The 24,712-nt window shown below is 35.6% G+C and overlaps 2 protein-coding genes across 12 annotated transcripts in view; one reads left to right on the plus strand and one right to left on the minus strand.

Moving 5' to 3' along the window:
• The window catches only part of spag9a (sperm associated antigen 9a), a 34,672-nt gene extending 11,438 nt beyond the window's left edge, over positions 1–23,234 (minus strand). For 2 of the 11 annotated variants that reach the window (XM_051884864.1, XM_051884822.1), the window contains exons 1-20: positions 22,638–23,224; positions 20,050–20,170; positions 17,057–17,127; positions 14,552–14,643; positions 14,206–14,356; positions 13,225–13,308; positions 10,292–10,451; positions 9,365–9,455; positions 8,386–8,507; positions 8,140–8,151; positions 6,509–6,566; positions 6,272–6,424; positions 5,965–6,019; positions 4,567–4,697; positions 3,553–3,609; positions 3,274–3,438; positions 2,956–3,085; positions 1,610–1,699; positions 1,228–1,380; positions 248–419 (exon numbers count right to left, since the gene is read on the minus strand). In XM_051884864.1, the coding sequence (XP_051740824.1) occupies positions 248–419; positions 1,228–1,380; positions 1,610–1,699; positions 2,956–3,085; positions 3,274–3,438; positions 3,553–3,609; positions 4,567–4,697; positions 5,965–6,019; positions 6,272–6,424; positions 6,509–6,566; positions 8,140–8,151; positions 8,386–8,507; positions 9,365–9,455; positions 10,292–10,451; positions 13,225–13,308; positions 14,206–14,356; positions 14,552–14,643; positions 17,057–17,127; positions 20,050–20,170; positions 22,638–22,937 (2,368 nt within the window). In that variant the 5' untranslated portion in view covers positions 22,938–23,224. Of the gene's footprint in view, positions 1–247; positions 420–1,227; positions 1,381–1,609; positions 1,700–2,955; positions 3,086–3,273; positions 3,439–3,552; positions 3,610–4,566; positions 4,698–5,964; positions 6,020–6,271; positions 6,425–6,508; positions 6,567–8,139; positions 8,152–8,385; positions 8,508–9,364; positions 9,456–10,291; positions 10,452–13,224; positions 13,309–14,205; positions 14,357–14,551; positions 14,644–17,056; positions 17,128–20,049; positions 20,171–22,637 lie in introns of all 11 variants that reach the window. The other 9 variants (XM_051884831.1, XM_051884874.1, XM_051884840.1 and 6 more) reach the window with 9 other exon arrangements.
• Positions 1–24,712, plus strand: part of rps2 (ribosomal protein S2) — a 71,148-nt gene that overhangs the window by 27,172 nt on the left and 19,264 nt on the right. The window lies entirely within an intron of this gene.

Here is a 24,712-nt window from a genome sequence, read left to right on the forward strand (position 1 = left end):
ACGCTTAAAAAGTAACTTTCTGCTGGAATCAGAGTGTGCTCTCTTTATTCTTTTTGCCTGGATGTCTCAAATCATGTCTTAATGTTGGCCAAATCATGCAGCCCTAGTACAATGATACCATTTACATTTTGTATTTGTTTATCAAGATATAATTATAAACTATTTATGTCTATGACTGAAAGAAACATGAGTGTACAAAAGATGATGTGTACAAATATGCATGTTATAAGGGATGTACAATTCTGACCTGGCACACTGGCGATACACAGCACACATGAGTTACAGACGTAGAAGCTGTCCAGCAGGTCGTCGGGCCTTGTCACATCTATGACCATCACCTTTGTGGAGGAGTGAGTGCTCGTACAGATCCAAACACGACTGGACATCTCCACATGCACCGTCTGCTCCCGTTCCTGCTCCTGTCAACACACAGAATAGCACTGCATGGAGAACTAATACTGTAAATATTTATTATACTGCAAAAACTCAGTATTTTGTCTTGTTTTCCAGTACAAATATCTAAACATCCTTAAATCAAGATACAATGACTTGAGAAGCAAAATGACATAAGATAAGTGTTGTTTTCTAAAAAATATATGCGACTTTACGCATAAAACAAGCAAAAATGTCTGCCAATGGGGTAAAAAAAATACCGTTTTCAATAATATTACCCAGAATGCATTGTTTTACGGTATATTACTGTTTCAATGAAAAACAGTATTTTACTGTGTAAATTTGTTTTGCTTTTTTACAGTTATTGTTTAGAGTGTAAGCAAAATAAACTAGTTTTCCCTTTAAATTATGTTTATTTTTGACTCCCTCATGGGAATTCAAGCCCAAATGCCTAGTTTAAAGGACCCATATTCTACACTTTCGTAGCATTTTAATTTATTAAAATCCATTTACAATGTTATTCAAGGTTTCTTACATAGTCATTAAAAACTAAATTATTACTGGTTTTGATTTTCCACCCTCTCTCTGATTTATAGGTTTGTGCCACTGTGCCTTTCTGGCTAGGCCAGATTGGATTGGCTAGGCTAAGTAACACACTCATCAAGATTCTACATTCCAAACAGGTTATGTAAATATGGGCGCCCATATGCTAATGAGCTCATACTTTTGATGCCATGACCATGATGATTTCTGAATGAGCTTTGTCTAATTTCTACATCAAGCTCTTGTACTTCAAACAAGTCCATGTTTTCCATGTTTATTGAAATGTTTTACTTTAGGTTCCTGCTCCAGCTGATCTAGGCTGCTCTGAGAGCCCTTCCTCTGTTTGGAGGTGTCAGTCTCCACCGTAGACTCTTCACCAGAAACGCCAGAGCCTCCATCACATGACCGCCCACCTGAGAGGTTCACTCCAGCTGCACACAGGAGCTGCACAGGGGACATCAGAAAAATAGATCTATTAGAGGCTGACAATAGGAGTTCATATATCAGCAAAGTAAGGTCTGGTGAAGGCTTGTGAACCTGAATAAGTGAAGCGAAATGCACAGGAAAACTGAAAACGCAGTATGGTCTGATTTCAATATTTCAGGTAATTATGATTTTCAATCCATTCATACTTCGTCTTTCCTCACTAAATTACCTTCCTTCAAGACCTCACCTTCATAGAAGCATCTTTCTGCTCCAGTGGCTTGAGACACACAGGAACAGGTAGGTTTATTTTGTTCTCTGCATGGCCACCATTGGCAACCTAAGCAGAACAGGATAACAGTACAATTATAGATATATAAAATAAATGTAGAAAATATGGAATTAATAAAATGAAGTAAAATTAAGATAAAGTAAAAGCAAATGTTGCAGTGTTTTTAAATAGCACGTAAGAGCAAGATAAAAACAAAATAAAACAACAAAAAAAAATAAATCATATAAAAACAGGGTTCGTACACATTTTTTCCTATAAATTTTAAAATCAAAAGTTAAAATTTCAACGTCAAAAATGACTTTTGAAGCAAATATTCATGACCTAATGTTTCATGAAAGTCTATACATGTAAAATAAGGATAAAAAACCATGTTCAAATTTATCATAGCATATCTTAACTAAAATTAATGACTAGAATTAATGACGTGACGCAGAGAACATAACGTCACATGACTAAATGCCCGAATGCTAGTATTGTATTTTGTTTAACCAACAATATCAATTAAACTCAGGGCCTAAATTTCATTTTGGAAAATAGGGAGGAATTCCTATTTTAATTACAATTATCTCACCTAAATGTTTGCTCACTCTATGTATTTGTGTTTTTACACAAAGCACAATGAAGCTTGATTTAAAACTTTGAATTAAATTTACTAAAATTAAGTAAAAAAAGAACAAAAATTAAAAGCAGTAGCACAAATAAATAGGACAGAATAAAGATACAAATAAAGGTTTTTTCAAATAAAAGTCTAACAGTAGTATTTTGGTACAGAAATACTACAAAAATTGAATAAACTGTAAATTAAAAAAAGTAAATTCACTGTAAATTAAAAACAGATTAATCCTTAAAATTAAAGTTACATTTCCGGCACACGCTCTAAGCGGTAGACCAATCACAACAGACTGTGTCTTTCGGAAGGCAAAGAAACCAAAACTACAAGAGCGTTCAGACAGAGGGTGAAAACAGGTGCTGCAATTATAAATTATAAGAATAATGGAAATTATAAGAAAAATTACTTTTTTGAATATTAAATGATGTAAATGTATTTTAGTAGACCCCATAAACAAAATTATGAACCTGTAAATTAGCATAATAGGACCCCTTTAAGAAAAAAATAACAGTTCAATTATAGATATTTTATTTTAAAGAAAATGTGTAATTTCATGAAATAAAAATAAATAAATAAATAAATAAATAAAATTTTAAGACAAAAATCACTGCCTGTTTGTGATTATAGACTATCAAATTTCCTCTCTGGTGACAAATAATTGAACTCTCTCTCTATCAAGACGTAGGACTCTTGCCTTGCATTTGCCTGGGAGACTCCAGCCATGTGCGGTCACCCTGCCATCCTCTTTCTGCATGTGGGCTTTCACATGCTGGTACTGGGCCCGCTTCTGTTCCCGTCGGGACAGAGAACCACCCGAGTCCACCCTAATGACAAAAAACAGAGAAAAAACAAGAGAGGATGAGATCAGAGCATGATGAATTGAGTTTGATGTGCTGTGTGATGCCAGACAAGAACATCTTCATATGAAGTTTCTAGATCTAAATGGCTCTCAACAGACATAAAATTTGTAAAATGTTTCAATATGTTTGACAAGGTAAAACAGAAGAGTTACTCTTCTTTGAGGAAGTCGAATGCTTTGGACTTTTCTCTGGGGAACTGGGAGAAGGTGTTGCTCTTTTTCATGATGCTGGGTGGGTTGTACTTGACGTTGGACGGTAAACCTCTCGCTGTGTTGCTGGATGCTGAGGAACTGGAGGAACTGAACAGGCGACTGAAGCTGGAACAGGACACAGAGAGATGGATGTGAACAGGCCGAGCTCACATTTGTGATCTGAAGGACTAGCATGGATGTGGATGAATTTTCAAGAGCAGTTGAGATAAAAGGTCTTACAATTGCCTGATGCTTGACCTCTTCTTCTCTGCAACTTCAGAGTTCTCCCTTGAAGCTCTGTGAAAAAAAAAAAAAAAAGACATCACTGCAGGAGAGCCATGAGCAACCAGACATGTGTCCCTGTGTGGCGCCGTGGGGTTTTTGCTCATGAGCCAGAAAAACTGGCCTACTTTCTTGGACAATTAGTATGAGAACAGAGCTCAAGTTGAGCGTAAAAAAGAGGGTCTGGTCGGACACTAAAGACAGCAGAAATAAACAGTTTGATTACAAAACAGTAACATCATAGATGTGGTTTGCTTGGCTGCTGTGCTAACAAATATATGTGACCCGTGCTGTCAAAATGAGTCAGAATGCGCACGGGCTAATTTCGAGCTACAAGCAAAATATGTCAAAATTGAGGTTCACACAAAAGTTAATTCATTAAGCCTTTATCTAGCGATCCCAATGTCCAAATAGCAATTAAACATCTAAAAGTATCTTTATTCCAACTTTGTGAATATTCATAGTGAATTCTCCATGGCATGAATCTGAACCAATGAAATGTGATCACGTGCTCACAGCGTCACAGACATTAATATATTAACGATTTATAAGATGAATCACTGTCTGTGACCAAATAGATATGGGTTTTGAATAAATTTGTGCCACATCTGGTAGTAATACCAGGGATTTTAAGGTATGGTTTTAAGGCTAGGTGATTTTGTTTTGGAAACTTCAGAAAACTTTAAATCAATTTTTCTCAAAATGGCCTTTGCTTCAAACAGGTGTAGCTCAGTTAATTTTTTGACTGGAATTACTGACAACTCATTTCAGGCAGTTCAGAATAGCTTCTTTCCTTTAGGAGACAATAACTTTGTCATGCAGTTTGATCTTTGAAACTTTGCAAACCTTTTACTTTCACAAACAGCTATATTACACACTATATGAAAGGTAATATCTGAAAAAGCATAATAGGAGCACTTTAAAGATTAAATATCCTTTCTTTACAGTACTGTGTTACAGTGAAATGTTTACCGGATCATTTCTGTCCACCTGACGGCCTCCTGCAGCTCCATCAGCCTCTCCTTGTACTGATTTCGCTCCATCAGGACTCGAGCCATCTCCACCCGCGTGAACCTTCTCCTCTGAGCTGTGGGCACATCGCTCTGCGGAAACCCAACGAAAGAGGACACAAAGTTACACACACATATGGGCCTAGCAATTATTATTTTAACATGTATTAGCTGTCATTTCTTGTTTTTAAGGGTTAGTTCACCCAAAAATGAAATTTCTGTCATTAATTACTCACCCTCATGTCGTTCTACACCCGTAAGACCTTCGTTCATCTTCAGAACACAAATTAAGATATTTTTGATGAAATCCGAGAGGTTTTTTTATCCTCCATTGAAAGCAACTGAATTACTGTCATTCAAGGTCCAGAGAAGTAGTAAAGATATCGTTAAAATAGTCAATGTGACTACAGCGGTTCAATCTTAATATCATAAAGCGGCAAGAATACTTTTTGTGTGCAAAAACAAAACAAAAATAACGAATTTATTCAACAAATTCATCTCTCCCCTGTCATTGTCATACACTATTTACATTGCAGCGCTTCCAGGTTCTACGTCCGAATGCCGGCTCAGTAATGGTGTAGTAATGGCGCAGTATGTAGTCACATTGACTATTTTAACAATGTTTTTACAACTTTTCTGGACCTTGAATGACGGTAATTTCGTTGCTTTCAACGGAGGATGAAAAAACCTCTCGAAATTCGGATCTTAATTTGTGTTCCGAAGATCAACGAAGGTCTTACGGGTGTGGAACAACATGAGGGTTAATGACAGAAATTTCATTTTTGGGTGAACTAACCCTTTAAATATAATAATATAATATGCCAAACTAGCATTGGAACAAGTCACCTAAAATGTAGACTGAATATGTATTAGAGAGCATGGGCAACAATTTCTGTGAGAAAAAAGTTATAATTTACACAAAACTATCATATGGCTTCAGAAGAACTGAAATATGTACTACCGTTCAAAAGTTTGGGGTCAGTAAAGTTTATTAACGTTTCTGAAAGAAGTCTCTTATTGCTCACCAAGGCTGTATTTACTTGATCAAAAATACAACAAAAACAGTATTATGAAACATTATTCCAATTTAAAAGAACTTTTTTCTGTTTTAATATATTTTAAGATATAATTTATTTCTGTGATCAAAGCTGAATTTTCAGCATCATTACTCCAGTCTTCAGTCACACAATCCTTCAGAAATCATTCTGATATGATGATTTGACGAAGAAATGATTAATCATTAATGCATCATTGCTGAATAAAAGTATTAATTTCTTTTCAAAATAAAAATCTCACTGATCCCAAACTTTTGAACGGTAGTGTATAATTGTTGTGATAATATTTAAATAATAATACTCACCTCATCATCTTCTTTATTATTGTTCTGTTTAGCCACCTCTGTCTCCGCTTTCACTCTGTGTTATAAAATATTCTTATGAGTCCCTCATTTTTAGTGCAATTGTAGAGTCTAGTTTCACATTTAATTACATAGTCCAAGTAGCATGTTATGAAAAAGACACACAAATTAATGTGATAAACATCACCTGTGGCTGCTAACCTGAATATGTAATGTTTGATTTATTCTACTACTGCATGATAACTAGACCCTGAAAACTGCATAAAAATGCACCCCTTTGGCTTTTTATTTGGACAAAACAATGTCTCACTTTTTGAGTTCCTCATCCAACTCCTTGTTTTTCTCCTCTAGTTTGGTTTTGGCCTGCAAAACCGCATCCAGCTCACCCTGAAGAACCTCTTTCTCACAGGAGAGCTCATCCACACGAGCGATCAGATCATTCTTCACCACATTCAACGCATTTCTGTGCACACAAACAATATGGTGTCATCAACAAAGCCACATAAAACAAGAAATAAACTGTACAAAGCAAAAACACTTGACTCACTTCGTCTCAAGCAATTGAACATTTTCCTGAATAAGATTCTCCACCTCACGACTCATTCCTGCAAAATACAACACAAAATGAATACAGTAAAACCAAGGCAAAGTGATGACAACTGCGATGATCTGATTATAAAAACACTGTTCACAAATTCAAAACGTTTGAGATGAGTTTTATGTGCCCTGTGTTTTTAGGTTGGACAGGCCATATGAATGGTCTTACCGGAAAGACTCGGGTGTGAAAGCGCATGCACTGCATGTGTTCGACAGAGAGACAGACACATGGAGAGTGAAACAGGAATGGACAGCTGTGAGGTGAGAGTTAACAGGTCACAGAAAAACCAAGAGAGATGCTGGAAAGAGTGGAGAGTCCACTGACAGATCAGCACGACTATTCTACCACATTTAGATTAGCTATATAACTAGGCCCACACTGAATCCAAGCCAAGTTTATTTAATATTACAGCTGACTTGTCCAACAAGACAGTTACAAACAAAGAGTGTAGTATGGGAGACCAGGCTTCACTTTGTAAAAAAGTTTTAACAAAAACTTGGGTAATTAAAGTAATTTTGGGGGTATAAAATGATTTTTGAGCTACGAAAATTAGCTCAACAATTTTGAGGATGCTCAAAATGTCTAAGTTACAATGCCTTTATGACTAAATTGAAAGATTAAATCTTTAAACCATGTAATGCACATTATTTCATTAAAGTATTTGGTTGAAAACTGTTCTTGACTCATCAGATGATCAATATTTTCTGATTAAAAAAAAAAAAAAAAAAAAGTTTTACCTTTTAAAATATATATAATATATACGCCACCATTCAAAAGTCTGGGGTTTGTATGATTTTTTTGAAAGAAATTAATACTTTTATTCAGCAAGGACACATTAAATTGATCAAAAGTGACATTAAATACATTTATAATGTTACAAAATATTTCTATTTCAAATAAATAATGCTGTTTTTTTGTTTGTTTTTTTAACCTTTTTATTCATCAAAGAATCCTTAAATATATACTATATAATAATATATAATATACTTATAAGTATATTATATATTATTATATAGTATATATTATTATATATATTATATATTATAATATATATAATATATAATGTATAATATATTTTATATATATATATATATATAGTGGTGTTCTGTAATATTACAACTTAAAATAACAGTTTTCTATATGAATATATTTTAAAATGTAATTTATTCCTGTGATCAAAGCTGAATTTTCAGCATCATTACTCCAGTCTTCAGTGTCACGTGATCCTTCAGGAATCATTCTATGATGATTATATACATATATATATATATATATATATATATATATATATATAATTACTGCAGAAAATGTGAAAATGTCAGCACATTCTGTGTGGCCTTGAGAATAACACTGTGTGCTACATCTAGTTAAAAATAAGGACAGTAGGTAAAAATGTTCATATGTTGCTGCTCTAGTCCAAACCCATATGGCTGGCACCATTTATTTGCTGTATGATTTAGTTAAAGTGGAAAGTATGAAGACATATGAATGGAAGATTTAGATGCTAAGAATGATGCTAAGTGAAAAAGAGGAAAAGATGCTGATTCTCTGACATAAAGAAGCAAGGATGTCATACACACCGGAGTACTCCACTGCGGTTAGAGGGAAGAACAGGACAACAGGGCATGGAGAGAGAAATCTGGGTCAGTTCAACATGCAGAGCAGAGCATCATGGGACTGTGTCACTATATCACAGAGCTCATCTCATTATGATGGAAATTACACACATTTAATGTTTAGAAAAATCAAGCTCAGGTAAAAATGTCATGTTTGTGTAGTACGCTTTTCTCTTCATAATATCTGAAAATGAACAGCAATAAACTCACCCAACAGATCTGCTCCTTCATCCACGTCTCCAATCAAACCTGTGCCTGCTGACGACACTTCTTCAAAGAGAGAGTCCGTGTTGCGGTCAAACGCCATGTTCTCAATCCCTCGGGTCGGGGTACTTCAACACATCAGCAACAAGCACATTACATCATTCAAATATATGCCAGCATTGGATTTATTCTGAGAGGGTAACACTGCAGTTACTGAAAAGCTGAGGTTTTAAGGTGTCATCTCCGTTGTTGGGAAAGTTACTTTTAATGCGTTACAATACTGCGTTACTCCCTTAAAAAGTAACTGATTACATTACTTAGTGGAAAGTAATTGTTACATTACTTTTCAGTTTCATTATCTCACCTGGCTGAGGCTCGCTCTCTTCCAGGCTTTGCAGGAGTTTTTACTGAGAATTCTTTTTCACAAGTGTTTAAAGCAGTAATGCATTTAACAACATAGCCTATATAACATACATTCTTTTAAAAACACATTTAGGATATTATTCTATTCTGAGTACTTACAATATTTCCTGATCCCTAGAGCTAAGTATGCCATATAAAAGATCTCTTAACTTTACAGTATTACCTACTGTACAACTCTCTTTTTTTATTGAAAGTTGAAAGTAATGTGTTTTGTTACTTTCGTGCGCTTTCTCTGTTCCTGCGCACACTTGAGTGCTCATGTGTAAGTGACTGTTATGGAGAAGAGAGAGAATTTTAATTCAGTACTTTAAAAAAATGTTTAAGCAAGTTAATTAAAATGAAAAGTAATGTGCATTACTTTTTTAAAAAAGTAACTCAAATATTACATTTATAAAGTAATGCATTACTTTACTCTGATTTCATTATGCACATTACTTGTAATGAGTTACTCCTACACTGGTCATCTCTATCAAAACCTTGTACACTGCCTACCTAAACAGCATTTCTGGGCATCATAGACACATTCAAATGTTTCAGACACAGTGTTTGATTTTTTGGTTACCTTGCACCTTTATATCCGAGGTCCATGTCCAGCTCCGGGGTGGACTCAATAATGGCCTGAACATCTGACTTCTCCTCATTATCAGCCAGACCTGAATAATCAGAATGGACAATTACATATTTGTCTGTCTTGCTCTGGGGACTCAATGCATTTAACAAGTGATCTGCAATATGTACTTGTACAATGATACAATATGCTTGTATCATATTACTCATAGTAAACTCTTGTCAAGAGTGAGTGAAATTGTTCTTTTTTCACTCATACACTTTGATAACAAGGTCTGAAAAGTACATTAGGTAGTGTAAATTCTGACTGAGGAACAGTTTTATATTTTCCTGTGAAACAATACATGGTTGCTAGAGTTTATTCCTGAATTGCATCTTATATTAGTATATATTCATGTAGCTCAATCAGTAGAGAATGAACTCGCAAAAACAATTGTACTTTGAATGCAATGTACGTTGCTTTAAATAAAAGTGTCTGCCAAGTGCATAACTGTAAATGTAAATGACAAATTTCTGTTCAAAAGTTTGGGGTTAAGTAAGCTTCCATTCAGCATGGATGCATTAAATAGATCAAAATGTTTCTTGAGCATCAAATTATCATTTTAGAATGATTTCTGTAGGATCATGTGACACTGAAGACTGGAGTAATGATGCTGAAAATTCAGGTTTGACATCACAGAAATAAATTACATTTTAAAACTTGTAATAATATTTCACAATATCACTGTTTTACTGTATTTTTGATCAAATAAATGCAGCCTTGGTAAGAAAAGAACATTTAAAAAAAAAACTTACCAACCCTGAACTTTTGAATGGTAGTGTAAAACAGTAAATGAAGCACCATTTGCATAACATTCTGCAATTTTAGAGTTATTTAAACTTCCATTAATGCTTTCCATCCACAGTAAAAAAAGTGTCTAACCCGCAGAGACGCTCCTGGTCCCGGGAACAGCCTGAACCTCGGTGTTCTTCCAGAATCCATCTCCGTCCTCTCGATGGGAGTCCAGGGCCAGGTCAGAGGCCGTAGTGGACATGGGAGTGACAGACTTTGAGCCCCCCTGGCTGAGGTCAGACAGCTCATCCTGAAATCATTCAGCGCACAATGATCATTACGTGAAGGTCAGAGGTCACAGCTCAGGGACAGAGGAGAGCATGAAAAACATGAAAGCATAGAGGGGTAGGGATATTCACTTTATCCCTGCACATTTAACAACCTGAGGCGAGACCAACGAGCACACACAGGACAGACACAATGAAAAATATAATGAATAATATTCATAACTGCTGGCACTGTAGACGTCATCAAACTTATTTGAAAAGGGGATTAAGAAATTGGTGTCAAATAATAACTAGATAAATCAGTGTCAGTTAAAGATAAAGGTATGAAAATAGAATAAGACTGTAAAAACAAGAGAAACAATAGACAGCTCATTGATGCTACTGTAAGAAAGCTTACAAGATACACAAATAACAACAAAACAACACAGAACAGTGGTTAGAACACCAAAAAAAAAAAAATAATTGAGATTGACCGATACATATTATTATTATTACTGTCTGATTCGGAAATATCATTTACTTTGTGCTTTTTGACACAATATTAAAAAAATAATTATTAAAAAAAATGTATTTAAAATAATTGTGCATAATAATAATAATAATAATAATAATAATAATAAAAATATGTCATGTCATTATACATATGCAAAGTTGTTTTGTAACTTTGATGGTTAATTGTTAGGATATAAATTTAAAAATTGTATGAGTTATAAGTTTATGTGTAGAACCAATTCTACTTTTTGACACAATAATAAAAAAAATAATAATACAAAAACAATTATAAAAAAAAAGGTTTAAAATGTTAAATATATATATATTATATATATATATATATATATATATATATATATATATATATATATATATATAAAAATATAAATATAATAGAACTATGCAAAAGGATATGCATAATGATAATAATAATAATAATAATAATAATGCCATTATATTTGTGCAAAGTTGTTTTTGTAACTTTAATAAAAATGTGTACAAGTTTATAATTTTATCCAAACAATTCATGAAATCAGTGATTAATCTGTGAATACCTTACCAATGTTAAAGAACCAATAGCTGAAAAAAATGTTTTTTAAAAATCACCTAAACCAATTATCGGTCAATCTCTACAAAAACACATTGCAACACAGAGAGATTTACCATTTACACAACACACACCCCAAACAACACAGCAAACTATTTACAAATGAATAATGAAAAAAGTTAAAAAGTATTGCTGTGAATGCAACACAACTGAAATTAATGCAGTCATTTATAGAACAGAAAAAGCTACATTAAAGCCAAGTGTTGGGGGTAGCATGTTAAAGTCAGCAAGAAATCATAATTGACCCCATCTACTTTGTTAGTGCACATTACTAGTCTTGTGGTGAACAAATCATCCGAGCAATTTAATCCCAAAACCTTTTTTTTTTTTTTGGGTCTTTAATCAAAATCTGAAAAAGTACTTCCCCTCTGGAACGGCCTTCCTTCTCTGATGATATCAGTTTGACGGCCTGGGTAGAACATCCCCTCCAACTGTCATTCTAAATGGAACGCCCACTTTTCTAGATCCAATCAATTCCCCCCGGGGAAAAACAAGCCATGCCCCCTATTTTTCTCATTCAATAGAATGAATAAAATAAATGTAACCTACTAAAATTGAAAACTTTTATTGCTAACTTTTTTTGTTTTACATACCCACACACTTTAGCCAAAATAATACAAAACTAACTTTACTTTCCACTACTCAAAATAATCTAACAGAGTTACTTTTATCAGGAGTAAAGAAATAAATGTAACACATTTCGTTTAAAAGTAACATTCCCCAACAACACAGGTTAAAACGAAATAATAGCTACAATATGTGTTAAAACTAAAGACAAGCAATACTATCAGCTACCATTTTGATTAAAAAAACAAGAAAAGTGTGAATGAATAATGAAATCTAAGACAGCGTGAAACTGAAATGGCATGCGGTGAAAGCAAAATTAACAGCATGCGTTAGCTGTATGCAACTACACTACCCGGCCAAAAAAAAAAAAAAGTCGCTGTTTGGATTTAAATAGGCAAATACTTAAGAGTCTATAAATGGATCATTATTCCAGTGATTACTATGTTTATAGCATGTTTTATGTTTGGTTCTTTTAGCCCTAACTGATGGAGAGTGTAGCTTTTCATTTCTTAAACAACCATGTAGGAAGACACATCATGACCATTTTCCAGGATGACAATGTCAAGATCAGGCTCAAATTGTGAAAGAATGGCTGGGAGGGAGCATGAAGAATCATTTTCACACATGAATTAACACCTCTGAGTCCAGACCTTAAATTCATTGAAAGTCTTTGGGTTGTGCTGGAGTAGACTTTACAGAGTGCTCACCTCTTGCATTGATCTTTAACAAAAAATGATGCACCTCTTGATGGATATAAATGTTGTGATGAATAAAAGAAAAGCTACACACTCCATCAATTAGGGTTAGAAGAACTGTTGCCAAACATAGAACATGCTAGAAACATAATAATCACTGTAATCCATTCATAGATTCTTAAGCATTTGCCTTTAAATCCAAACAGTGACTTTTTTTGGTCCGGGCAGTGTATATCCTAGATTATGGATAACTAAAGATCATTTTAACATGCTCTTTTTAATTAGCATTTATTATTAATCTGGACTTTCTACATCTTTGTAGTTGCATGCAGCTAAAACACAAGACATGGTTCTGTGAATAAACTTTCTGACTATTATATAGAGAACAACAGTGATTTGCACTACACACTGTCCGCCGGCACGGAGCCTTGCTACCTTGCAGTCGTTTGCCAGTGAATCCCAAGCCTCCAGAACATCCTTACCCTCCCTGTTCTTTGGAGCGTCCTCTGCATCCAACTGCTTGGACAAGAAAATTGGGACGTGGCATCTTATATTTGTTTGCAACACTGGCACAACACAAAACACAACAGTGCTCACATGTGTTTGTGTTTGTGCTGTGATCTAGCATTGGTGGGTGGGAAAACACAACTCTAACATAACATTATTGTGCATGGAAACATTTAAAGCAGCGATACATTCAAGAGAGCTTCAAATTCTTAATGTTGCCATGTTTCATGGAGGTGAACGTGGATGTTGAAGCATCAGTTCACATAAAGAAAAATGGCTGTAACATTATGAGTGAATGTTCTGTATGATTGAACATATTTGTCCAATTCAAACCTTTTTTTTAATATGCAGTTATTCTGAAAATATTTCACATTTCATATTTGACTCAAATATAATTATCTAAACATCCTTAAAACAAGCTTACAACAGTCTATCCTAAAAAAAAAAAAATAGGTCAAAGGAATGGTGTTAATACAGGGACTCTGAGGTTGTTTAACTAATGCAGTTAAATCCGTTAAATCTTGTTTAAACCTGTAGTACATTTTTTAAAATGGGTCACTGTCGATGTTACAAGATGCTTGAAAATGCGTCATGACTGCCTAATGTTTCCGTGGCAACATCTGTCGACAAACCACTGCTCATATTTTCTTCCCTATCCACCAGCAAACATTTATCATTACACAAACAGCTCTTGTTTCAGAAGATATCCACACAAAACAAAGCTAAACATGTATGAAACATCAAATACATATCTATGATCCTCTCTTCCCAGAGTTCTTTCATAACTTTTGTCTATTATATGACTTATTATCTAGTGAACTATTCAAAATGCTTTTCATGTCCTAGTGTAAATTCCCTCGACATTTGTCTTAGTGCCTCAGTAGAAAATGATGTGGGCCATTATTGTACCTTGAGGCTGGCGTTAGAGCACTGATGACTGAGATTGTTGAACCTCCAGGCCTCCGTCCCAGGAGTCTCAGCTCTGCCCTGGACGTCAGGTGTCAGTGAAGTGCTCCCGCCAGACATGGGAAAGATTCCCAGAGACAGGGGCCGCTCTTTCCTTAAAAAAAAAGAAAGAAAAGAGGATTAAAAATCATGACATAAGCTAAACTGCATCATATATTAAGATAAATGTGGAATGCAATTAGCCAATGTTCTAATTCCATTTCAATCTGCTTCTGAATCGGTTTGCCAGTTCTCAGTCAACTACATGACATTTCTTTCTAGCACAGATATAGGATCATGTCCGTCTTACCGAACTCGGCCCAGCGTTCCCGTGTCAGAGGTCTCTCCTCCTGTCTGCTGCAGCCTGATCCGTTCCACATGTTCCATGTAGTTGTGGATCATCTGAAGAACAAATGAACAAAAAGTAGGAGGATTAATTTAAGAGCTGCAGGTAGACGCTACAGCTAAATGTAGTTTCTCTTCTAAATGATTAATCCAGTTTTGTTTGGGTTGGTAAGATTAGTCTCTTCTGCTCACCAAGGCAGCATTTATTTGATCAAAAATACACTAAAACAGTAATATTGTGAAATGTTATTTTAATTTAAAAGAATTGTTTTGTATTGTAAAATATTTTAAAGTGTAATTTATTCCTGTGATGGTAAATCTGAATTTTCAGCATCATTACTCCAGTCTTCAGTGTCACATGATCCTTCAGAAATCATTCTAATATGATGATTTGATGGTCAAGAAACATTTCTTATTATTATCAATGCTGAAAACAGTAGTGCTGCTTAATATTTTTGTGGAAACAATTATAAATTTTTTCATGCTTCTTTAATGAATAGACAGCTCAAAGGAACAGCATTTATTTGAAATGGAAATCTTTTGCAATATTATAATTGTCAATTTTTATCAATTTATTGCATCCTTGCCAAATAAGGCCACGCTGTAAAGTTTCACGAGAGACAACCGCATTTAAATGCGGTCTTGAGTCCCATGATTTATCAATCTGGGGTGCGTTTCCCAAAGCGAACTATGGTTGCAAGTTCCGTCGTTACCAATAGATTTCAATGGGACTTACGACCATAGTTCACCAACGATGATTTCGGGAAACGCACCCTTGTGTGTGTATGGAACACAACTCCCGAAACGGCGATGATTGACAGCATGGTAACCATAACAACGTTCTGGAGTCTCACGTGTTTGGTCTTCGCTGTTTTTACCAAAGAAATCTTACAGCGACAAAAGACTCATCATGCTCAGCGATTTTAACTAAAGCACGGTCGACGTAGGCGTTGTGTTTTATGCATGCTTAAAGGCTGTTTCACAGAGCGTGCTCTTGCAGTGTTGCCATGTCCGCTTATTATAAGCGTTTTTTGAGTTTACAGAGTTATTAAAGTGAGCAGGTGCAAGTCGTGATATTTTGATCTTATTTTCAGCATAAAGCATTGTGATTTATTTCAGTTTATTGTGGGCTTGTTCTTGTTCGTGGTTTTTCTAGCAAGATCTGGCAACACACTTTCCCTGTTTTTTTCTGCACAAAGGGGAGAAACATTTCTGATGCACGTTAAAATGTCATTAAAGGGTTAGTTCGCCCAAAAATAAAATTTCTGTCATCAAGTACTCATCCTCATGTCGTTCCACACCCGTAAGACCTTTGTTCATCTTCGGAACACAAATTAAGATATTTTTGATGAAATCCGAGAGGTTTTTCAGATGAACGAAGGTCTTACGGGTGTGGAATGACATGAGGATGAGTACTTAATGACAGAAATTTCATTTTTGGGTAAACTAACCCTTTAACAACTAGTTGTTCAGTTAGATTGCGTATACACTGTGTATTATTTTTGTAAATGCGGTTGTCACTACCTGCATTTTTCAGAAATCAATGCGGTTGTCACTCCCTTAAATTACTGAACTGTGTGTGAACAGAACAGAATTAAGCACAAAAAGGTGCTTAAAACTGACAACCGACAGTGTGTATGTGCCCTATAAGTATTCATTTCTTTTCTTTTAAAAAAAAACGAACCCCCAACTTTTGAACAGTAGTGTATTTTAATTTAAATTGACTGTTTTAAAGTCACTATAAAATCAAAATTGACAGTTCAGTATTTATTATTAATGATTCATCCGTGCACATCATTACTTTTTATAAAGCACAATAGGGAAGAAAAGACCATTGCAACTTATGTTTCATGCCGACTTTAAAGGTGCAATGTGTCAAATTTGGGAGGATCTATTGACAGAAATGCAATATAATATACATAACTATGTTTTGAGTGGTGTATCTTACGTAATGAACCGTTATGTATTTATTACCTTAGAATGAGCAATTTCTATCTCATACACCGCGGGTCCCCCCTCCATGTTAAGTCGCCATTTTGCGCCGGCATGTTTCTACAGTAACCCTAAATGAACAAACTACTCTACAGAGCGCGTTTCGTCACTATGTTGTTCTTCTTCTAAATCGTTTGAGTTTTTAGAGGCAGCTTGCATCGTCACTATGTTGAATACGCACAAAGAAATAGTAGTAGTAGTAGTTGTCTGGTTTATTAGAAGCAGAGACCGTTCTTTGTTAGAAGTAAGAAGAAACCTCACTGCTTGACTGACTACTCTCTGCTGTCTCAGACGATGACATCTGTCTTGTGTCGGCCAGATGGCCACCATAGCTTCTCTATGCGCTTCGAAAGGGAGGGGTGAGAGCTGTTGGATGCCGCTAAAATTTACACACTGCACCTTTAAAATATGGTTGTCACTCTCAAAGTGTACATGGCCTATGCCATTTACATTGTGTTGAATTTGCTCTCTCTCTTACCTCTGTGTGCCGCAGGTGAAGGGAATTATACTCTCGCTTGAGTTCAGCCTCTCGCTCCTCTAATCGACTTACTGAGAAATAAAGAGTAAGAAAGATTAGATCAAGCATGATTAGTTCAGCAGTGCTTTGCAAAGATTTTAGAGTTGTTGTTCAGTTCATAAGTACTCACAAGTGTCTTTTTTTTTTTTTTTTTTTTTAAATGAACCGCTTTTAAAAAACTTTAAAAGAGAATATTTAGGCGTGTTATCTCATTGCATGCAACACTTGTGAACACACTTTACATGCCATATAGCTCTGAAGAAGAGCCTAGAACTAAAAGAGGACAGAGAAACTAGGCTAATTATTCCAGACATCATCATAACACAGGTTAGAATGTCCCATATGACCAAAGCCGACCCGCCGTAAAACTGTAAAACCATGTGAAAGAGCTTGCCACTTTAAATTGGCCTGAAACCAGATTTTAAGCTAGGCTGAGTGGGCAAAGCTTATGCTTTCAGTGAAGCCTATAAAAACATTTGCAGTTCTGTAAAGAGGATGTTCACAGAGGACATTAAACAGGCTTGATTTAAGAGGTGACACAAAGACATAATCCACTTTTAGCTGTCAGGTTTAAATCTAAGCCTGCAGCAGAACTGCCCAACGCATCCCACCATCAAACCGGCGAGAGTAATTCACTGTCTACTACATACTTAATTTCAGCACAGTGATTTCAAGTAGAACTGATATCCAGTTCAAATCTCAGACAATGGCAATTCACTATTAATTAATGCCAGAATTAATTAATTAGTGCCAGATTAAAACAGCAGACAGCCATAATTAGCATGTATGGGTGCTTGCCTAATTTCATTATCACCCACAGGCATCTTGTGAAGCACAGGGCGATCTGAACGTGCACACTCGGTCTGAACTGACCCCATTTTAGCTTTTTTTACCAGATGTTTTTGAACAACAGAACATGGGTAATGCTATTCAGGGCCACAGGAAACACTGCATTTAATCAAAATGAAGAGATTAATCACATTTATTCAAAACTAAACTAAACTCTCTTGCACAAAGCCAGACTACTAGGGGTGTAAATATTTGCTCTGACAATGACTCAAATTGAAATTTCATTTCTTTTCACATTAATGACTCACAGTCCATGAGCTATATGTTGAAGTCAAAGAAAATGTCGATGCTTTCCTGTGCAAATGGGCAACTGTACATTATCACTGATCCATTAATGGGATCAGCAGAATGGGTTGAGGAGAGATTGAATGATGGGACGGTACTCTATTATGGACCATGTGTGAAGAACACTGTAAACCAATACTTCACATTTAGCTTAATTGCATGGATTATATCCATTCTATATTAAAGGGGTACTTTTGTCGATGGCAAAAGGGGCTTTCACTGAAACATGGCTGCCTACACAATAGAAAGGCAAAAATCATTTTAAAATTGGTGCTACCATACTAGAGAAAACAGAGAAAAAAGGGCTATTGTCTTCCCTTTTGCCAAATAATGTAGGTAGGAAAACATCAACACCCATAATGCACTGGGCATGTTGCCATTCAAGGCCACTCCCACCAGACTTTAGCCGACAAGTACTTCGGTACCAAGTCAGTACTGAAATTTTAAAAATGTGACGATACCAGCATTTCCCCCTAGCATTTTCAGCACTGTTGAGTGGATTCTGACTAACTTAAACACCTCTGATTGGCCAATGCGTTCACGTGCTCAACAGATATGTCTGTAATTTGCCTACAATGAGCAACGCTTCAAAAACATGTTGTAAACAGACATGCTCTTAGATAGGCGGCTGCTTTCAAACACTCCTGTGTATCTGTATAAGCTTTCAGTGAAGAGATCTCTGAACTAATGCTTTAAACTATCAGGGAACCCCATTTGTTACATCACTATAATATTAAAGGTTATAATTAACTATTTTGTAGGCTACTCACATTTAAATTACACATAAGGTAGTTTTTATAATAACAACGTTATAGAGGGTATGCATTGACGTCACTTTCCCGCCAGAACGCGCCCCCTCAGCCGGACTTGAGTGGCCAAAGAGCTTGCTGCATGACTGGATTTAATAGGGGAAACTGCGAAAACTCAAGTAAAACAAACTATTTAAATTTGTTTTTGTTTCTGTTACAATTTACCAAAGATCCAGTAATCCATGGATATTGACATGCAGCCAGGAATCGTGTTTCCAGACATTATATGTGCCTGATTTTGATGAAGGGAAATACATAAAGCATTTGCCTGTGAACGCTTTATATAAATACAATATAGGTAGGTCTAAATCCGGGTGAGAAATGGCTCATTCGAGTCACTTACATTAATGTTATATATATCATCCAGTCTTAAAACTTGTATAGGTTTTGTCAGTGTTTATTTAAAACACTCAATTATGCAGAATATAAGATGGTAAATAGTTAATTGATGAGTTGTCAATACAATATATAACAATACAATATATAGGGTATGATTTTACCCCAAAATTCAACATATTGACAAAATGATAACTGCAAATCCATGTTTCTCTGCCTGGAGTCCAGTTGTTTCTGTGAATTGCTTCTTTTTTTTTGTAGCTTTCGGCAGTCTGTAAAAATATAATCAATCGCAAAACTCTTTTTCCCGTTTTGAATGTGTTTTGTGTGTTCTTCACACTGAAAACCAATGCTGCCACTCTTTCTTTTTGCCACTCAGTGGGCGTAACCACTGTCACTCCGGCCGACAGGTGACGTCACGTGCATACCCTCTATAATAATATATTTAATGACAATTATGTTTCTACTCATTTTTTTAAATATAAACATTTAAATGGTGGCTGTCATAAAAATGTGACAGATTTATTCAAACATACATTAAATATTGAAGAACAGGTTAAGTACACAGCCCTACTAGAAGACGTATGTTTAAAAAGGTTCTAGAAATTTTTAGACCATGGAAGTAAGTAGTAGAGTAATCGAGAACAGAAAATAAAAGCAGGTTCTTATTCTTACTCTGATCAGCATAATTCTTGATCTTCAGCTCCAGCTGACGGGAATGTGATCCCAGGCTTTCCAGATGGTTCTGCAAGTCTTTCTTCTCTTGCTCCTGGGAATCTTCAAATTCAATGAACTTCTGCTCACAGAAAACACAAAGAAAAAATTAAACATTGCATAATATATATATATATTTTATAATAGCCAATAGGCGTTACAGGATTTAATTGTTACAACATGAATACACCGTGATTTGCTACTTGCTGCTAGTCAACGCTAGGTAGCATTTTTAATTTAAAGGAAGGGGACATTTTCAGTCTTGTACATTTTTTATGATGAGTCATCAATATTTTTGGTCTATTTTTATATGCATATATCTGCTATAGGTAAACTTCAGTTAGCTAGCATATTGACTGCACACTTAACAGACTAAAAGCTACAAGTAGAAAACTTTGAGCACTTTATGATTTCTACTAGGTAGTACAATAGATCAAAAATAGAATCAAGAATAAGATAAGTGTAAACCCTGACACGTGATCTTCAATTTTATGGTTTTTTACAAGTCCTTTTTACAGGCTGAGGAACAAGATTAAAATGTCAAATCTATCAAGACTGAAGCATTAAAAGGCAGAAAAGTTTTGAAATCAGAAAAGGATTTCATTTAATGAACTATATCCAAACTTTCTGTACAAATACATATGTAAACAAGTCTATGATGTGAAATGTCAATAAATGGTTGACCGATGTGACTAATGCTTTTTTCAATCGCTGATGCGGATATCTAGAAATCACAGACATTGATACAATGCAGATAAATTATTTAATGATAGCAAATTAACAACATTTTTAACATACCATTTTTGCAGTTTAATATTTTTGTGAAAACTGTGATACTTCAGGATTCTTTGATGAATATAAAGTTTAAAAGAAACCCATTTATATGAAATATAAAACTATATTTTTTTATAAAATATAAATTTAATGCATCTTTTTAAAAAACATACTGATCCCAAACTTTCGAAAGTAGTGTAAAGTGAAAACAGCAAAAAAGGTGCATTATGCACTGACAAAGAAGAAATATACTGTTTGAATCCAACAGCAGTTTTCAGCCTGGTCACAGCAAAGGATCCCTTGACCTGGATGTAATATCTTGACGCATTTTCCCTAATTGGAATCCCTCTCCTACAGAACACATGCTTCATGTCTGGAGTACAGGGGTCTCCTGGAGAGCCTGGTGTAGTGTGAGCATCTGATAAAGAGGAGCTGTTTCAGTGTCATTTTAGGTTCCCGTCACACTGGCACACAAAACTCACTCAGCAGCCCCCCCGAGCGCAGAGATCAACAAACATACGGCTCTTGTCACATTCAACTACTAAAATAACACTGGACAGCATAGTGGTACAACGTGTGACTACTATTTTTCAGTGAGAAAATATTAAACAGTATGAAAATTTAACACATTAGGCCTGAAACCTAAACAACATTATCCTAAATATTCTTAAAACTTACTTTCGGTGAGATGAAAGGTGAGTAAGAGATCAATGTTCACCACAGTGAATATTGATCACAACCTTATGTCACTCTTCTGGAAGTGAAACCAGTCTGTCATAATAGGATGTATCCTAGATCCCGTATCAGTTCACACAGGGATTAATGTAGCTCATTTGTGTTTTGGTTGGAGAATGTGCCAGGCATATTGCTCATAATCCCAGTTAACTGTCACTGTGTCAGGGAACACATAAAGCCACTGAGCAGCATTAATCTGTCCAAAGTCGGGCTTACACACGTTGAGAACAGTACAATGCAGTGTAATCTTATTTCCAAAATAGATTAGAGTCACATCAAAGAGTGTACATCAACTATGAAAGGTTCATAACATAATTCAACACTAATGACACATGCAAGGAGTAATGTGGAAAAAATGTCTGAAAAAAAGTCTTTTCTGTGTGTTTCTGTCTAGCCTATAATTTGATAAAATAGCCTATAAAATGACTTAAAAGAATATGATGTGGAAAAACCAACATACAAAATCACTTCTAGAAAACACTGACTCAAAACTTTTGACTCCTAATCTATAATATTTGTCAAATATTCTTGGCGAATTGCTTTTGTTCCTATTTTGTAAGTTGCTCTGGATAAAAGCATGTGCTAAATGCATAAATATAATGTAATGTGATTTAACAGCTAGTCATTGTGACAACTTGCCCCAGTCTCTCCTATATGACACTGAGGCAAGCATTTGTCTCTGTAGTTTGCATGGTAAGACAAGAATCAGGTTGTTTGTTTTATGTTGTTTTCCATCTCTTTATAAGCATGTAAACAACATTGTGGTGCCACCTCTGCTTGTACATTAAGTTCTCATCAGCGGCAGGAACCAGACACCATCTGAGGACATAGTAATGAACGTTTGATAATGCTTTTTATTTATTGATTTACGTGAGGCCCAAGACTGACTCATCACCATCATCAAAGGGCAGCACTGGCTAAACGAGGCATGGTAAGATGACAAAGCCATTCATGCACGTGCATGATGCTGCAACAAAACAAAGATGCCAACCTCCCGTTTTCCCCCTGATGATGTCAACAGATAAATCTCCTTCACTCACCTCCTCTGCGTGTTTCCTCAGCGCTTTCTCGCGCTCGTACTGTGTGATCAGCTGCTCGTTATCCTCCTTCAGGAGCTCCAGCTCCACTTCATGCTCCTGGTTCTCGGCGAACACAGTGTCGAGGTTCTCCAGCACCGCCACGACCAGCGGCATCAGCTCTTTCACCACGTCCTCGTCGTATTTGCGAATAAGTCTCTCGAATTCACGGTAGATGGAGTTGGCCAGGCCCGAGACCCTCTCCGACATGATCGCCGATGTCCCCGGGTCGTCCTGGTACACAACTCCGTCATCCAACTCCATTTTCCTTCCTCTCGTGAGAATGTCCTAGATTTAAACCTCCGCTATTCCAACCCAACGTGCCCTGGCTTATGATTTGAGAACAAATGCGGATATATTTCCGTTATATTGTCCGACACACTGCCACAAGGATCCCACTTAAGTCCAGAGTCCCTCCCTGGAACCGGCCGATGTATTACGTGGAATATTTTCCCGCGGTCGCCCCACAACAGCTGAGTTGTTGACCAGACAATCGCGCGGTGACGTCACGCTCCGTATTGTAACACGCTGCGTATCGAAATAATGATTCTTGAGACATGGGACAAAAGCTGTCCCGTTACATTACCTGCTGTTAGTTTTTTTATTATTATTATTATTATCATAATTTAATAATTGAGCATAATCATATTGATTGTTCCTTGACAAAATTGCAGGGGTTTAATAAATTCAATTAATTATTAAATTAATAATACATTTTAAAACGGTAAATTGTCGCGAACAGATATCATGGTCGCCCCAAGAGGTAACCATGGCAACAGCAGTAACAGTAACAGCTGGCAGGACTTTTCAATACTTTTAAGCCCCGTTCACACCCAGAACGATAACAAAAGTCACCATCGATAACTATTTTAGTGTCAACACGAACGTACACGTTTCTCCAAGCTGCAGTTTTGTCGTCTGTTGCTTTAAATGCTCGAGCTATTTAAAGGAGGATGGATTCTGATTGGTTCCTCTGTCTGTGTCGACTGTTATAGTTGACTCATCAGAGCCGTTGACTCATATTCTTTTTTAAAAAACGAGCCTTTACTAGTAGGATTGTGTTTGACACATTATTTTTTGCATCTTCTGATGGTGTTGACTAGCAATGCTGGTTAGATTACTTACAAAGTAGTCAGTTATTGATTCCAAATTACATGACAAAAATTGAATGTAATCTAGGTAACGTATTCTGACTACTTTTTGATTACTTTTTACCTAACTCGTTTAACACATTGATTTGAAAAGCATAATCTTGTACCATATTGATATAAAAATACAGAGATAAAGAGAATATATTTCATTCTTTGTCATCAACAACATGAAGTGCATTACATGTTATATAACGTCCAGGGTTTATGGTTAAATGACTCACTGAGTGATAATACAAATAATAATTAATGTCTTCATTGGGAGCTGATTAGATATGCAATGTTGCAATGTTAAAAAACACTTCTTAAAAGTGAAATGATTTCTGTATGCAGTGATCAAATGCTGTGTGTCTCAGTTTTCAGTGGTAGTCACAAATAGTGGCTGGTCTGTGTGTGTAATTCCACAAACCTGGAAGACCTTCTGAATGTATATAAGCAGTAGACTTTTATAAAAAGGAACATTTAAAAGATAACAAAGAAGTTGAATCAATGAATTATGAATAATTCAATGCCACTGTGAGAATAACATGTAATCATATAATCAATAGAAAAGTAACTGTAGACCGATTATGAGTATTTTAAAATGTAATCTGGTTACAACAAGTACTTAATATTTGGAATCTGATTACATAATCCAGATTACATGTAATCAGTTACTACTGTTGACTTGTATTGGATGATATAGGCAAAGAAAAAACACGTTTTATGAGAAATTCGAGGCAGATGTACAGAAACATAAGTGAATATCTCTAACATTCATTCAGAATAATTCCTTGAAATATAATTGTCCCCATTCTGAAGAATAAGTGGGAAATGTTTTAATGTTGGTCACTATAAGGGATCAATAGATCATTGTGGCCAGTGCAATGTATTTGGATCTGAATTAATTTT

The sequence above is a fragment of the Ctenopharyngodon idella genome, chromosome 3 (genome assembly GCF_019924925.1).
Source record: "Ctenopharyngodon idella isolate HZGC_01 chromosome 3, HZGC01, whole genome shotgun sequence".
Taxonomy (NCBI): Eukaryota; Metazoa; Chordata; class Actinopteri; order Cypriniformes; family Xenocyprididae; genus Ctenopharyngodon; species Ctenopharyngodon idella.